Genomic DNA, 15,155 nt, shown 5'->3' on the forward strand with positions numbered 1-15,155 from the left:
GGGGGGGGTGAGATTTGGCTAAATAGGGGAAGTGAGGTTAGGTTTGCAAGAGAGCGGGATAGTTTTGTGGTCATGAGTTTGGAACTCCATAGCGGACAAGGGTGGTTTTTGCAGTGCTGGGAGATGTCAGGGATGAGAAAAGGGTGTGTGCAGGGGATGTGAGGCGTGAAATAGGACAAAGAAACCTTAATTTTTGGGCGGTAAACGACAGCAGCATTAAGAGACATATGTTGGCTGCAGTGCGTACTTGGGTGTATGGATAGGTTACAGTTACCGACAGAAGAGCGGGAGGTGGGCAGCGAGAGTACTGGCAGTCCAGTGCTAGCGAGGGTGAGGATCTCTTGAAGAGGAAAAGGCAAAGCAAGGAGAGTCCGGAGAAAAGCGCGCTAGAACAAGCGTACGAACAACGAAGGAAAAAGACGAGTAAATAATGAAGATGGAAGAAAATATTAGATTGTGGAAGGAAAGAGCGGAAATAAGGCCGGAAAAGGTGGAGGACAAATCGGGAATGAAAGTAGTTGACAAGGGGGAGGGCGTGAAGCAAGGTATTTGGCAGAAGGTGGAGATTATGATAGAAGAGAACGTGGGAGAGCGTAGGAAAGAAAAGGAGAAGAGAGCGTATAGGGAAAGGTCAAGGGCAATGGAGTTGAGGATGGAGAGAAGTGAATTGTGATAGTTTCTAAATATATTTGATATCTAGTGAAGAAATTAAATGAAATATCCGAATCTATCGGAAAAATATTTTTTTTTTTGTATTTTTCTGAAGATTTTCAAAATTTTCAAAATTATATAACTTCTAATTTTCATCGAAATTCAAAATTTTAATTTGATAATTTTTAAGTCTTCTACCCATCTGTAAGAAACTTTGACAAACATTTATAAAATTAAAAAAAAAGTTTTTAAAAATTTTGAAAATGCTCTACATTTTTTTGTGTTGCTTGTAAATATCTGCTTAACGAATTTAACCTCCATTTTGGGAACCTTAAGAAGTGTATCAAAGGCTGATTTAAGTGGACAAATCCTTCGAAAGTTAGCTTGGCTACAACTATCAGGTAACCATTCACACAGTCATACATACAAACACCGAGAAAATTTTATGATTTTCGGACACTATGATTGCCGAAACGTAAAGATCAGTTAAAATCCAGAGATCGAAAACTTGGAAGATTACACTACACTCTCATGAATGAGAATTTAAAAAACAACTTCTGTTTCAGTTGAGAATGACGGACGCTATCATGTACACAATCGGTACAATTCATCAGCAAAACACTTCAGTTCACTTTGGATCACAACGTCATTTTCTAACTTTTTCAAGTTTTTTTTTAAATATTGTTAAAAATTTGCTACAAATATACCTTTCAAATAAACTGCCTATGCCACTTCCATTTGGAAACAAAAATATCCCGAAAATTCACCTTTTTTTCGAGCTTCACGCCACGAGACCCCCTCAATTTGGAGTACTCCTACTTGGATTGCTTTGGACAAGATTAACGAATTTTTGACTCTCCTGAGAGGTCATAGAGGGTTGAGTAAACGAGTTGCTAGGTACAACATTGTAGTTTGATGGGATAGAGATTCCCCCCGGAATGATTCTTTCATTACACTTTGCATAGCAGCTTGAGGGTTGTAATACTGGGAAGGATAATAACAGTGAATATTCCTACCCTGATTTCAGTTAATATAATTAGGGTTCCGATTACGGTTTTGATTGTAATTTAGATTATTACCGTACTGTTGGCGATCATTGATATGTATACGCTATGTATATGTCTTGTAAAATATCTGAACAATTGATTTACAATCTCAAACTTTCAACGGGGTGGAATTGAATCCTTAAAATTTGTTTTAATTTCGATAGCATAAGCCGCCCGAGTATCTAATCCGCGGTTTATACCACCTAAATTCGAATCATCTGCTTATTTAGTGTTGGACATTCTGATTCCATAATTTTCTGATGAAGTTGGTTTTAAAAGATTCGATGTCATCCCTGTAATATGACATGAGATTCCACCATTCTTTGCCCATGCTTTCCAAGGAAGCCAAAATCACGTAATGCTGACGCGTTTTACTAAGGTCAACAGCACTGACGTAAACTTCTAAATCATTCAGAAATTGCATGGGCCTTTCCATGCCACTACCAGAAAGTTTTCGAATAAGAAGAGTTTTTAACCGTGACATCTTTCCACACGGATTTACCTTGCATTCTAAGGTGGCTTCTAGATGAGATTAATTTTGTTTTAAGTTCTTTGAACGCCTTTCGTTGGTAATTTTATTGATTATTAGTTCCCCGTTTGTTAGGTAGATCTCCTCAGTCGCGCGTTGCTAGTGATATACACGTCTATCGACATGAATTACGTGACCCTCAGTCAATGACGATAAAAATTAATATTGCTGCGGTTGATTTTCGAAGGGAAATATTTGTGCAATTTTCAGTAAATAGTCAAATACATTTAAATTTAAGCATCCAAATTGTAAAGTTCCAAATTTAAATGCATGAACGCTATAGCACAGACAATATATTTTTTACAATTTCAGTACCACAGCTTTTAAACTCTCAAACTTAAAAATTGTATTTCTTTCGTTCAATATTAAAAGTTTTATATTTAGAAGAATGAAAATTTAGCAGACTCAACATGAAATATTACAATTCCTTAAGAAAAAATGAAAAGATTTGAGGGTAAATATTTGTTAATCAGATATCTTTAACATAATAAACTTTATTTTTAAGTCTACAAAACTGAGAAAACCTTTTAAATGTGTAACACAATATCATTATTAAAAATCTCAAAACCAAAAACATTCAAAACTATTAATTGAATACTGATACATATTCAACTATTTCGATATATATGGTTAATTTTAAACCCGGTGATTAAAAGGCATTATAAAAGAATTAGATCAATCGAAAGCAGTGCATTTTACAGAGGTTTTTAAAAATAAAAAATATTTTTTGTCACGGAGGTTATCAAGCGTTGTTCAACTTGAAAAAAAATATTGATCAGTTTTATGATCTGCGTGAATTTCAATTATTTTTGTTACATATTTTTGATTGTTGTTTTACAAAAGTTATTGTACAATCAAAATCAGTAAAGAAGTACTGCGCATTTTATGGAGGTTTTTTTATATAAAAGTCGTTTTATGCCATCAAGTTTATTACAGCATTTGTGCCCTTGACTTTTCTTTATTATTGATTAATTTTGAATATTTTATAAAATTTTTAAATATTTACAGAATTTCGGGTTCCAATCGTGTAAAAAACTACGAATTTGGCCGAAATTTCGTGAACATTGCAGTTCAATTTTTCTGGACTGACCTGAAACTGAGGTATCAGGTTATGTTATTCTTATGTATACTCTCTACGATGCTTGTGATTGCCCAAAGCGCCCCGCCGTGGGGACTGGTCGAACCTGATTGGCCAATCAAGTGTTGTTCTTTTTTTTAATCCGGGAGTGCGGAAAGCCAAATCGGATTGGTATTATATACATTGTCCCTAATGACGCTATTAGGGTATTTCAAGATTTCGATTGCTTCTCTATGGTTTCTTGGAAAGATATTCTGTGATTTTCCAATGACTGTTGTTCTGTCGTATAAAATGTTATGTCTTCTTTCGATATAATGTTCAGCTAGTGCTGATTGCTTGAATTGTTTGAGCCTGACTTTATTCCCATGTTCCTTCACATGCTGGCTCACCGCCCTCCCGGTTTCTCCAATATAGACTTTGCCACAAGAACAAGGGATTTTAAATACTCCTGGATCACTGAGGAGTTCATTTTGTCTTTAGGGTTATTTAGTAATTATACTATTTTCACAGGTGGTTTAAATATGGTTTGGATGTTGTGTTTGTTGAGAATTCTACCTATTTGCACTGTAAAAAAAAATCTATTGAATTTTACATCTCTAGTGGATGTAAATATGGTAAAAGGACAATTGAATCTGTTGTGCTATTCCAATTCGGTAAATAATTTTACACATGAAAATTTAAAATTCATTATGTGAACAAATAAAAACTATTAAAATTTATTAGGGCGACAGATTTGGAACATCCGAAGCTCAAACTTTGTACAATTTCATGGATATTGAAAAAACACAAGCCGGACACGTTACCACCTACCTTAAACACATAAGATACTATGGGTACTAAATTCTAGAGGTGTTTGATCAAAATTTGGATAAATCGTTGAAAACAATTGAATCCTACAATTATCCAAGGTCGTATAATTTTTATCGGGAGACGGGTGGAAATGATCTCATGTCGGATAATTGTAGTTGTCACTTGTTCGCAATGTTTTTTTCTAACCTCAGATAAAATGTCCCTAGCATTTACTGTATAATTTGTGTCTTAAGTGTTAGCAAGAATAAGAGCTTTTAAATTAAGAAGCTCAAATATTATTATGCAACAGTATTATATATAAATCAATACTATCACATTGCGTTGTAAAATATAAATAAATAAATTTACAGTTTAGAATACATTACTATAGCATTCATTCCTTTTTATTATCGATTGAAAGACCTAGATTAGTTCACAACAGATTTTTTAAATATAATTTATAGGCCATTATTAAAAACAGCAACTTACGCTGTAGGAAGTTATCAGAACAAAGTTTTTCGCATATTTCAATAAATCCAAATGAACTACTCTTAAAAGTAACCCACTTTTTCCTAGTTCCCCTTCATTCATAATCGATATAAACATAAAATTAAATGGCTTGGCGCCTAAAATCCCAGCGGCTTAACCCTTAAACTGCCAAAACGCCACGTCCGGTAAACTGCTCTTCGAAAGCCAATAACTAAGACTGTTCGACACTACAAAAAATTGAGATACATATATTTTCATTGCGTAAGATCTCCTCTTTCCGATGGTACCAATGAAATTCCTCAAAAATTGACTTATTATTCCAAAATGCAGTTTAAACAAAAAAAAAGTGATTTTTCATGCATATTTTTTTGTGATCCATTTTTCAAAGTTTTTCGAGTCTGTAATTATTCTGGGACCCCACTAACCGGTGGAATAAATGTTTAAACTTTGAGAATCCATGGTTCAAAGATCGTTTTTTCGTTTTAGTATTTTCAAAATGGTGTATTAATGGCAAAATTTTTGTGCAAACATTCATGAATTTTTTTACAATAAACGATGCTATTTTCGAAAAATTTCACGAGTAAAAAGTTTTTTTAGTTAGCCAAGGAATACGCCTGAATTTTTCCGAAGCGTTTTGAGAAAAATTTTGCCAAAATTGTTCATATGCAAAATTCAAAAAATGCTCAAAACGCTGCGGAAAAATTCAGGCGTATTCCTTAGCTAATTACAAGAACTTTTCACTCCTGAAAATTTTTTCGAAAAGAGTATCGTTTATTGTAACAAAATTCATAAATGTTTGCGCAAAAATTTTGCCATTTTGAAAACACTAAAACGAAAAATCGATCTTTAAACCATGGATTCTCAAAGCTTATACATTTATTCCACCGGTTAGTGGGGTCCCAGAATAATTACAAGACTCGAAAAACTTTGAGAAATGGATCATAAAAAAATAGGCACGAAAAATCACGTTTTTTTTTGTTTAAACTGCAATTTGGAATAATAAATAAATTTTTTGAGGAATTCAATTGGTACCATCGGAAAGAGGAGATCTTACGCAATGAAAATATATATATCTTAATTTTTTGTAGTGTTGGGCAGTTTTAGTTATTGGCCTTCGAAGATCAGTGTACCGGTCGTGGCGTTTTGGCAGTTTAAGGGTTAACGTGCCGCTCCAAAATATCCCCGTTTAAATGTCGCGCATCCAAATGGAGACGTCCAAACAGCCGTGCCTAAACGTGCTGCTCCCGGATGATGGTAGCTTCGATTTCTTCCTCTCCTCTCTCTTCCTCAGAGTCGCTGAAAATCTCGCCAATGTTTGAGCAGTCCAGTCCGTTGCCTTTCATGTAAATAACTGAATATTTAGACCAAGACATCCTGCAACCACATGCTAATCCATATCCTTTTTCGTATTTGCAGGAGAGGAATTTGAAAAGAGCCGCAGGGGCAAGATCTTGTGCCGTTTGACTCAATCGGTGACAAAAATCAAATCATGAATCTCTTGCACCCACTGCCATAGTAGTTCGTCAGCATTCATTCCGAACTTATCATCAAATTCAAACTTGATGTAGCGTTCAGAAGAATCCGGAAGAATGGGAATGGAAGAGAAGAGCGACTGGCCTTACTCCATTCATAACAACACAAGATCTTGCTCCAGATACCCTTCTCTCAAATTCATCTTATTTAAATGCAACAAAAGGATGCGGCTTATCATGTGGTTGCAGGAAGGCAGGGGTTAATGTTGGTCATTTGTATGAATTGCAATGGGCAACACTGCGCAAGGGTTGCCGAGATTTTGAGTAACTCCGAGGAAGAGGGAGGAAAGGCAGAAATCGCAGCTACCATTCGCAAACTATCACAAACTGAGCAAGAAGATTCAGCCAAAAAAGATCCACAGCAAAAAGTCAATCCATCTCTCCACCGATACATTCATTCATCCATCCATCCATCCATCCAACCATCCATCCACCTATCACAACAACCACCCACCCACCCATCCATCCATACATCCATCCATCCATCCATCCATCCATCCATCCATCCATCCATCCATCCATCCATCCATCCATCCATCCATAGCTGGGGTGGAAACGACTACCTATAATACAAGAAGATCATGTGTTAACCAGGTTAATATAATTCAAAGCTGGTGGTAAAAAATGAAAGGTGTAGATTACTGGTCAAACCTCCATTTAATGAAAATTCGGTGAAATATTGCAGCATCATTTAACGTTTCTATCGTGCTTTGACTCTCATCATCAGAATATTATACATGGGATGGTAAAAGTCAGCATGAGAGAAACGAGAAAATCAAAGTTGATAAATCCAAGATGTTAGGCATATAACCCTGGTTGAAATTAAATGAATGAAACGTATGGTTTGTGAACGGAAAATTAAACAAGAGCAGGATAAAATAATGACAAAAAGGTTGATAGATTGATGTTAATAATGATAAAGTAAAAAGTGCTTACCTTGTAGTAATTTTTTTTAGTGATACATTATAATAATATGACTGAGGTAAAAAATTTATTGTAAAAGTATAAACCAGAATGACACTAGATAGTAAGTAAAATTTACATTTTAAACTTTACCTCCGTCTTCAGGACGGATATAAATATGTAGTTAAATAATTAACTTAGAGATATAGATGATGTTACGTAGGTGTCCATGCTTTCCCGCAGACGAAGTGAAGATAGAACGATGTACATGTAAGATATGAGAGGTGCTAAGGTTGATTATTACTAGCCGTATTATATCACTAGTGTCTAGAGAAAGTGTGACGCAACGGTATATCGTGCTTTCTATGCGAAAGTACAGTTGTAAAACTCACAATATTGGTACTTTTTTACAATGAAGAACGTTTCCATGAATATGAATTTACAGTAATAGGCTTCTATGGCCAGAATAAGACAATTTTTTAAATTGAAAGTGAGTTTTTGAATATTTGAATGCTTGGCAGGGGAAGTGTCAGTCTTATTCTTGTTGCAAGACCTTTCGCCTCCTTTGATTCTTTATTTTATATAACGCTCAATTTGGCTAGTGTAGAATTTGCCACAATATAAGCAAGTTATTTTATAAACTACATTAGTTACTTTCTTTTTGAGAGTAGGGTATTTTTTATTTCTGAATAGAGTAAATGGTTATTTGACTGGTTTGAAGATGATTCTGATATTGGTGTGTCCAAACGACAAGGGGCCATCTCGGTAGGACGAAATAAAAAGATGCCATCTCGGGTGGCGAAACATGGGAAGCTTTAGAATCCCATATAAATAGTATTGAGAACGCCAATGCCCTCTGAAGTACAAAACCTTTTTATTTGGTTCTGCCGAGATGGCACCTTGTCATTTGGACACATCGATATTATGTTTGTTGTATACTTTTTGGAAAATTCTTGAGGTTTGTGGATTATAGGGTAAAACTATTGTCTATCCAGGTTTAAGTGTCTGTTATCTATATCATCAGCATTGTTATTAGATCAAAGCAATTTATTCATGTGAGCGTGAATTAAATTGTTATTTAGTCTAATTGGAAGGTCATTAATTTTAAGTGTATTAGCGACAATTTCAACGTTTATTGATGAAAATACACATAAGAAAGTTTGATAGCTCTGTCAACAAGGCTTTTGACAATATTAGTTTTATAGGAGGGGGGGGGGCATGTAATTGATTTCGAATTTACATCTACCAAACCAGACCATGTTGACTTCTAGAACCAATTTATGCGGATTTGACTATCAAAGTTATTACTTGTGGAATCTAGGAAGCTACTACTTTTTTCGTATTCGTATTTAATAATAAACTGTAATCTATGGTGGTAGTCGATCTCGAGAAAAGCAAGCTAAGATATCATCGACGTTATAGTCGAAGAACAGAGGATTGAACTGTGGATTACGTGAAAGAATTGAGATTTCCATTTCCCCCAAAACAAGATTAGATACAATGGCTAAAATCTGTGATCCCATGGGCATGCCGTTTTGCTGGTATTTGGCCTGAAACACGCAAAAAGAATTCTATTGAAAAAAAATTTAGAATCTTGTTAATGAACTCGAAGGCAATTTAGTGTGTACTACTATTTTCTTCCATTTATTCTTGAACGCATCCAGTAAGGTGTAATGCGTAATTTTAATGAATATTGATTTAACATCAGGGCTAAAAAAATGTCCATGAGAAACATTGAATTTAGAGATATAATGTGCATCCAATAAAGGAGGATGATCATTAGTACATTTCAAGGTTCTAGCAGTTGCAGAATTAATAAAACCAAGGAGTAGAATCTCATCTATTAATTTGATAAGTTCAGTTGGAATTCAAATAGTTGGATCATTACTAATTAATTTATAAGTAGAAGAGTTAATTAATAAATATCAACATTTATTAGTGTATTCTGAGCGATCGATACGTACATTTACATTGCCCTTGCCAGGCCTAAAGACAATGATATTCTGATTTTTGGGGAAAAAATAATTTTTTTCAATGCAAAGATCAGTAAATTGAGATCTAAAAATGGTTTTTCTTTATTAGAAATGATTATTAGTATGCGGAAAAGCACGGATACATACGTAGAATTATCTATGTCTCTTAATTAATTATATAAGTATATATTTCTTTTCTTTTTCCTTTTTTGTTTATTTTTTATTGTATTTGTTCTCATGTTATACATTTTTTGGGTTTGTCGTTCAGATTTTGACTATAATAAAATATTTACCGAAGAGGCTCTAAGCTCAGGACCGAAACCTTTAGTTAGCTTTTTTTTATTATTGTAACTGAACTTTCCAATCGACGACTGATTGAATGATCTAACATAAATACTAGGTCGAGAATGATTTATCAACATGTTTTACTTCGAATGGAGTTTTTTCCAATTTATCTCTTTCACATATGGATATTGGTTGGCGTGTCTTATGAAGGAGTGGTCTACATTACAAAGGAAAAAAGCCAAGTCCACTAATCAAAAGATTGTTCTTTTTCGTTGCAGAAGAGATGGTTTGATTCCTTCACATATCATCAACAAATTACGTAGTTCAAACTTTGACTTTGTTAATCTCAACAGTTCTGCTAAACTCAATCACTTATTCATGTCTATCTCCATTTATATTTTGAACTTAGAGATTAGGTATACCCATTTCTCACTTATTGATATTAATTTTAGATTACATGAGATAAAAAATATCTTATATAAATTCCTTTCATTTAATGTAATTTCCAATGTAGAAAAAAATGGTTCAAAAATCTCACTAACATCAATATCCCAGAAGATGTTATTGATACTGTGTCACTGGGATCAAATCATTCAGGTTGCGATCAATCAATAAAAGATTTTCAGGTTTTAAATTTTATAGCTTCTATTGATACGGGAATTTTCAACCTTCCCTTTGATGATAAAAATGCTATTAGGAATCATTGCACTCAGCTAATCATGTACCATGTTACATCTCTTAAAAGGCGGAATCGGCAAAAATTTAGTTGCAATTTAAAAACTAATGGTGTTGAACAATATTTAAAAGATAATCCTGATATTCATTTCTTAAAAGCAGATAAAGGCAATGTTACTCTTGCCATGTCAAAATCCAATTATAAAACTAAAATGTTGAATATTCTGAATAATACTAATACTTATAAGATTTCTTAATTTGAATATACTTCTACCACTGAAACAAAAAGTAATGATTTGGTCAATACTATGTTAAATAAAAACTATCTTACTGCAAAAGAAGATAAAGATTTGAGGGGTTACCCATCCGTCGCTCTAAGAGCTTTCAGGTTTTCCAAGATGCATAAAACTGGGAACCCTTTAAGATTAATTGTTTCCACGATAAATAGTCCCACTTATAATCTAGCGTCCAACGTATCCAATATTTTTAATAAGATCATTGGAAAGAATGATTGACACGTCAAGGACAGTCTATGTTTTGTAAAAAGAATTAAAAGACACGTATTACCACGCATTATCTAGGGTATTAAAGAGAGATCAAAGAAAATCTCTGAACATACAAAAATCCCTGAAAATGAATTCATAAAATGTGTTAATTTGTGCTTGAATCCTACTTTTTTCAACTTTGACGGTAAAACGCATAAGCAAGTCTGGCGTCTAGCCGTGGGTTCTTCTCTTTCTCCGGCTGCAACGAATTTAGTCCTGGAAAAATTGGAAAGCACTTGCTTAAATGCATTAAATTTTTGCCTGCCTTTCTATTATCGATATGTAGACAATATTATCACAGCAGTTCTGTGAAATAAAACACAAATTATCTTGGATCAATTTAATAGCTATTATAACAATCTAAAATTCACCATTAAGATTGAAAACAACATTAGTTTTTTAGACACATTAATTATTCGTGCAAATAATTATATCAAAATTGACTGGTTTCAAAAGAAAACATTGCCGGGAAGATATCTAAATTTTAATTCATCTCATACAAACTGTCATAAAATTGGTGTAGTAAGTGGTTTTTTTTCCGAATTATCCGAATTTTTAGATTGAGAATTCAGGTCCAAAAATATCAAACTTATTAAAGATACCTTAAAAGACAAAGGATACCCTCCACATTTAATTGCCAACTGTTAAAAAAAGAAACTTTACATTTTTATAACTCTGAATCTCTTACCAATAATAAAAAAACCAGAGAAGAATTTTGTAGATTTTACCTTTTGTCCATATATTAAAGGTTTATCTGAAAAAATTGAACAGGTTTTACGTCATCATAAAATAAAGACAATTTTCAAACCAACCAAAACCTCTGAAAAGTTTTTTCCCAACCTAAAGGATTCACTTCCGAAATTCAAACGAACGGGCTTAGTATATAAATGCAACTGCTCAAATTGCACTGCAGTCTACCTTGGTCAAACGGGGAAAAATTAGAAACTAGAAATAGAGAACATAAATATTCAATAACCAATTTCAATAACAATAATCATACAGCTGTTAATAAACATTTATTAGATACCGGTCATCAATTCGACTTTGACAATACGAAAATTGTTAAAAATTGAAAAAAGTTATTTAAATTTATTTTATCAATGGACATGAAAATGTTGCCGTTAAATTACGCTATGAAAAGACTAATTCCCCGGAAATTTATAAAACCATTTTAAATAAAATTTAATTCTTTTGATTTTTAATTTCCCTGTTTTCTTATTTGTTTGATTTGCATTTGAACATTTTGGAATTACTTATGTATAGATTTCATTATCTGATTGCCTTGTCATCTTTCGTTTTCATTGTTTGTTTCCTCAGTAGACGTTCAGCCAGGTTGGCGGCCGATTGTGCCTTTAAAATCTTACCAACCTGGAAAAATGTTTTTAATCAATTTTTATAAATTTTACTCCTCATCATGTTTTTAAACGTCACATAAATTTATTTATATATTAAATCATTAATCTTATGTTTTTCGGACTTAAAATATTTGGAATCAATTTTTTTTGAAAGGTATGTCTTTCACAGTCATTTAAATAATGTAAACCATCAAATTGTTAATTAATCTTTTTTGTAACCAAACTTTTCACACCATGAAATGCTCAAATATAAGTAATTTCTCTTCTTTCATTTAATTCATTAACTTATTTTTATTGATTACTCAAAAATTCAAACTTTCCTTTTTCCTTTTTTGTTTATTTTTTATTGTATTTGTTCTCATGTTATACATTTTTTGATTTTATCTTGCAGATTCTGACTATAATAAAATATTTACCGAAGAGGGTCCAAACTCGGACCGAAACGTATAACTAACATTTGTTTGTTTTTATTGTAACTGGCCTTTCCAATCGACGACTGATTGAGTGATCTAACATAAATACAAGGTTTAGACTGATTTATCAATATATGTATGTCTACTCTGCAGACAGAGTCAAAGTTTTAAATGTAAGCTTTACTTACTATCTAGTATCAGTTTGCTTTATACGTTATCAAATGTTTTTTTAACTCAGTCATGTGTAACGTCTCACTAGAAATAAAAAATAAATGTACTAGAAGCTAAAAACACTTTACAATTTACTATTATTAATAACAATTTGTAAGCTTTTTATCATTTCTTTAACCTACATTTATTTTATTTTCCATTTACGAGACATACGTTTCATTTATTTAATTTCAACAGCGGTTATATATCTAACCTCTTCGATTTAACATCTTTTAATTTATTGCTTCTGTCATGCAGGCTTTTACCATCCTATGTATAATATTCTGATGATCACCATCGATGTTCGGTCGAAACGTGAAACGATGCGGTGAGATCTCGCAGAATTTTAAATAAATGGAGCTTTAATCAGTAATCTGCATTTGTTATTTTTGACAATCATCCCTAATGAGTACCTAATATTATCAATAATAATAATTATTACTCTATTAGCTCGAAGAAAGCATCCAGAGGTTACTCCAAACTACACCATGCTCCTAATTTTGTACCTGCAACATCATCGCAAAACATTTGAAACATCGTATGAAATTCACTTACAACATCCTTATCTCATTAGTTATTTGACTTAGTCCGTGACTATTATGAAAAACCGGGTTCACCCGAGAAAAAGTTTGAAAACAAAAATATAATAATAAGTGCCTTTTGTCGAGTAAGGTAATCCGCGACTAGAGACCGCAATCTAAGGAACAGTTTTGTACGAAGTATCTTGCATAAATTTCCCGTTCTTGGTTATACCTTCTTGGATAGAAGGAGCAGAAGTGGACGAAGTACACGTTCCGTTTGCGTCGAGATTGGTGGCTTTAAGGAACCGAGATCGTAGCTTCTGGGCCTATAACTTCTCTAAATATAATAATAATTTAATTATTTATTAATAATTATAATAATTATTATTAATTCAATATTATGATTAGAAAGCGGATTGGAGTCACTGCCAGGTAAGCTGTCGAACGCCACTCAGCTTTCAAACGCGGAGAACCCCGGCCAAACAGTCATTTCTTCGCGATAATTTTGAATTGAAAGTGCTCCAAGCTTGAGAAAAATGTATGAAATCATTTTGAATTGAAAATTTCAAATTCAAAATATTTTAGGTAAGTAAAATTTTGAAAAAAGGACAATATTTCGAATAGAATAAAACACAATTAAACTTGTGTCATTTCTGAATCAAAGCGTTTAACATTGGATAATCTATTGAAGAAATTTTAAAACCGAAACACAAGAAAAGAAAAATTAGACGTCAAGCATTATGGAAGTTGGCTGGATAACTCCAAAGCACATTGCTAATGCTGGTATATATTCAATTTGAAATTGATCTTTTATTTTTAGGATCAAAAAATGAAAATCATTCTACGCAAAAATTTCATGAATGAACTTAGTTAAGTGATCTCGACTTTATCGACGTTTAAAGTTTCTTTTTTTCTCTGCTAGAAATCGCTAAAATGCTCCAAAAATAATTACGTGTCTGCAGATACTTATTTGTCGATTTGAAACGAATGTGCAAATTTTATTACTTATATTAATTTTCTTAAATGTCTAGACGATTTAGTCAACAATTTGTGTCAGTGCTCAATATACGTGAATCAAAAAATCTGAAATGCATGAAACCAGAAATTATCTGCAAAGTGCTATAACTCGAATAATAATATCTTATTTTATCAATTTATAAATAAACTTTTTAAAAAATTATAAACATATTGATGTATACAAACGTTTTTTTGTGCTTTTTATTTAATATGTCAAATTTTAATCACGATATCTCAATCCGTGTGGACACAGTGAACACAAAAAAATGTTCATAACCGGGGACTAGTTTGGTCACGTGGTCACCGAAGAACATTTCCTTAAACCCTTAAAAATTTCTATTACTTTAAGTAAATTTAATCCATAGGAAATTAACAATTTTCCAATGGTTAATTATACTTTTCGAAATTCAGCTATTTTAATTTTAATCGCAAGATTTAATCTACTTAAATCGTTTAGAAATTTACAATTTAAAAATTTTCGATTATAGGTACTTTTTGAAATTCAACCATTTCAAGTTTAATTGCAAAATCTAAACTTATGATACGCAAACATGGGAAATTTAGCGTTTACTATTAAAAATAAGAATTATAAAATTGAAAGCATTACAAATCTTTTTTAAATATTCAATTGTTCAATAGAAAATTCGTTGAACTGTGTTTGAAATTTCGAACTTTTTGGAACATTTTTCAAATGTAAAAACTTCAATATTCAATGCCTGTTTCTAAAATCAGCTCACTTACAAAGCTTGAATTTGAGAAATTATATTGCTGATATTTTTGTAGGGCATTCAAAAAGCAACACTTTTCCTCTTTTCACATTTTGTCATATCGTACGTTATTTGGCTTAAAATGTTTATTTTCGAGTGTTTTTTGGAATTTTGTAAATGCTATAGTTCTGATAAATTTTGGTTTGATAAAAAAGTCATAAGGATAAATTGTACGTCTGTTTAAATACTATGAATATTCGTACAGAAAATGTTTGAATCTTGAAAAAAGTGGTATCAAAAATTTTCAAAATATGCTTATTTTTTTATATATTCTCTAAAATGACTGGCTAACGAACTTGACCTTTATTTAAGGACACTAAAAGACTATACCAAACGCCAATCTTCCTCTTTATTTACAGTGCGCCCCCTAAGGGCAT

General features: G+C 32.5%; 1 protein-coding gene across 6 annotated transcripts in view; it reads left to right on the top strand.

The window, feature by feature from the left end:
* Positions 1-15,155, top strand: part of LOC117171963 (cyclin-dependent kinases regulatory subunit-like) — a 120,209-nt gene that overhangs the window by 60,110 nt on the left and 44,944 nt on the right. Inside the window, exon 3 of one of the 6 annotated variants that reach the window (XM_033359655.1) lies at positions 13,403-13,512. The exons of 4 other annotated variants lie outside the window; for them this stretch is intronic. In XM_033359655.1, the coding sequence (XP_033215546.1) occupies positions 13,403-13,497 (95 nt within the window). In that variant the 3' untranslated portion in view covers positions 13,498-13,512. Of the gene's footprint in view, positions 1-12,241; positions 12,845-13,402; positions 13,513-15,155 lie in introns of those variants that run through there. One more of the 6 variants, XM_033359657.1, reaches the window with a different exon arrangement.

Source organism: Belonocnema kinseyi, chromosome 4 (assembly GCF_010883055.1).
Source record: "Belonocnema kinseyi isolate 2016_QV_RU_SX_M_011 chromosome 4, B_treatae_v1, whole genome shotgun sequence".
Taxonomy (NCBI): Eukaryota; Metazoa; Arthropoda; class Insecta; order Hymenoptera; family Cynipidae; genus Belonocnema; species Belonocnema kinseyi.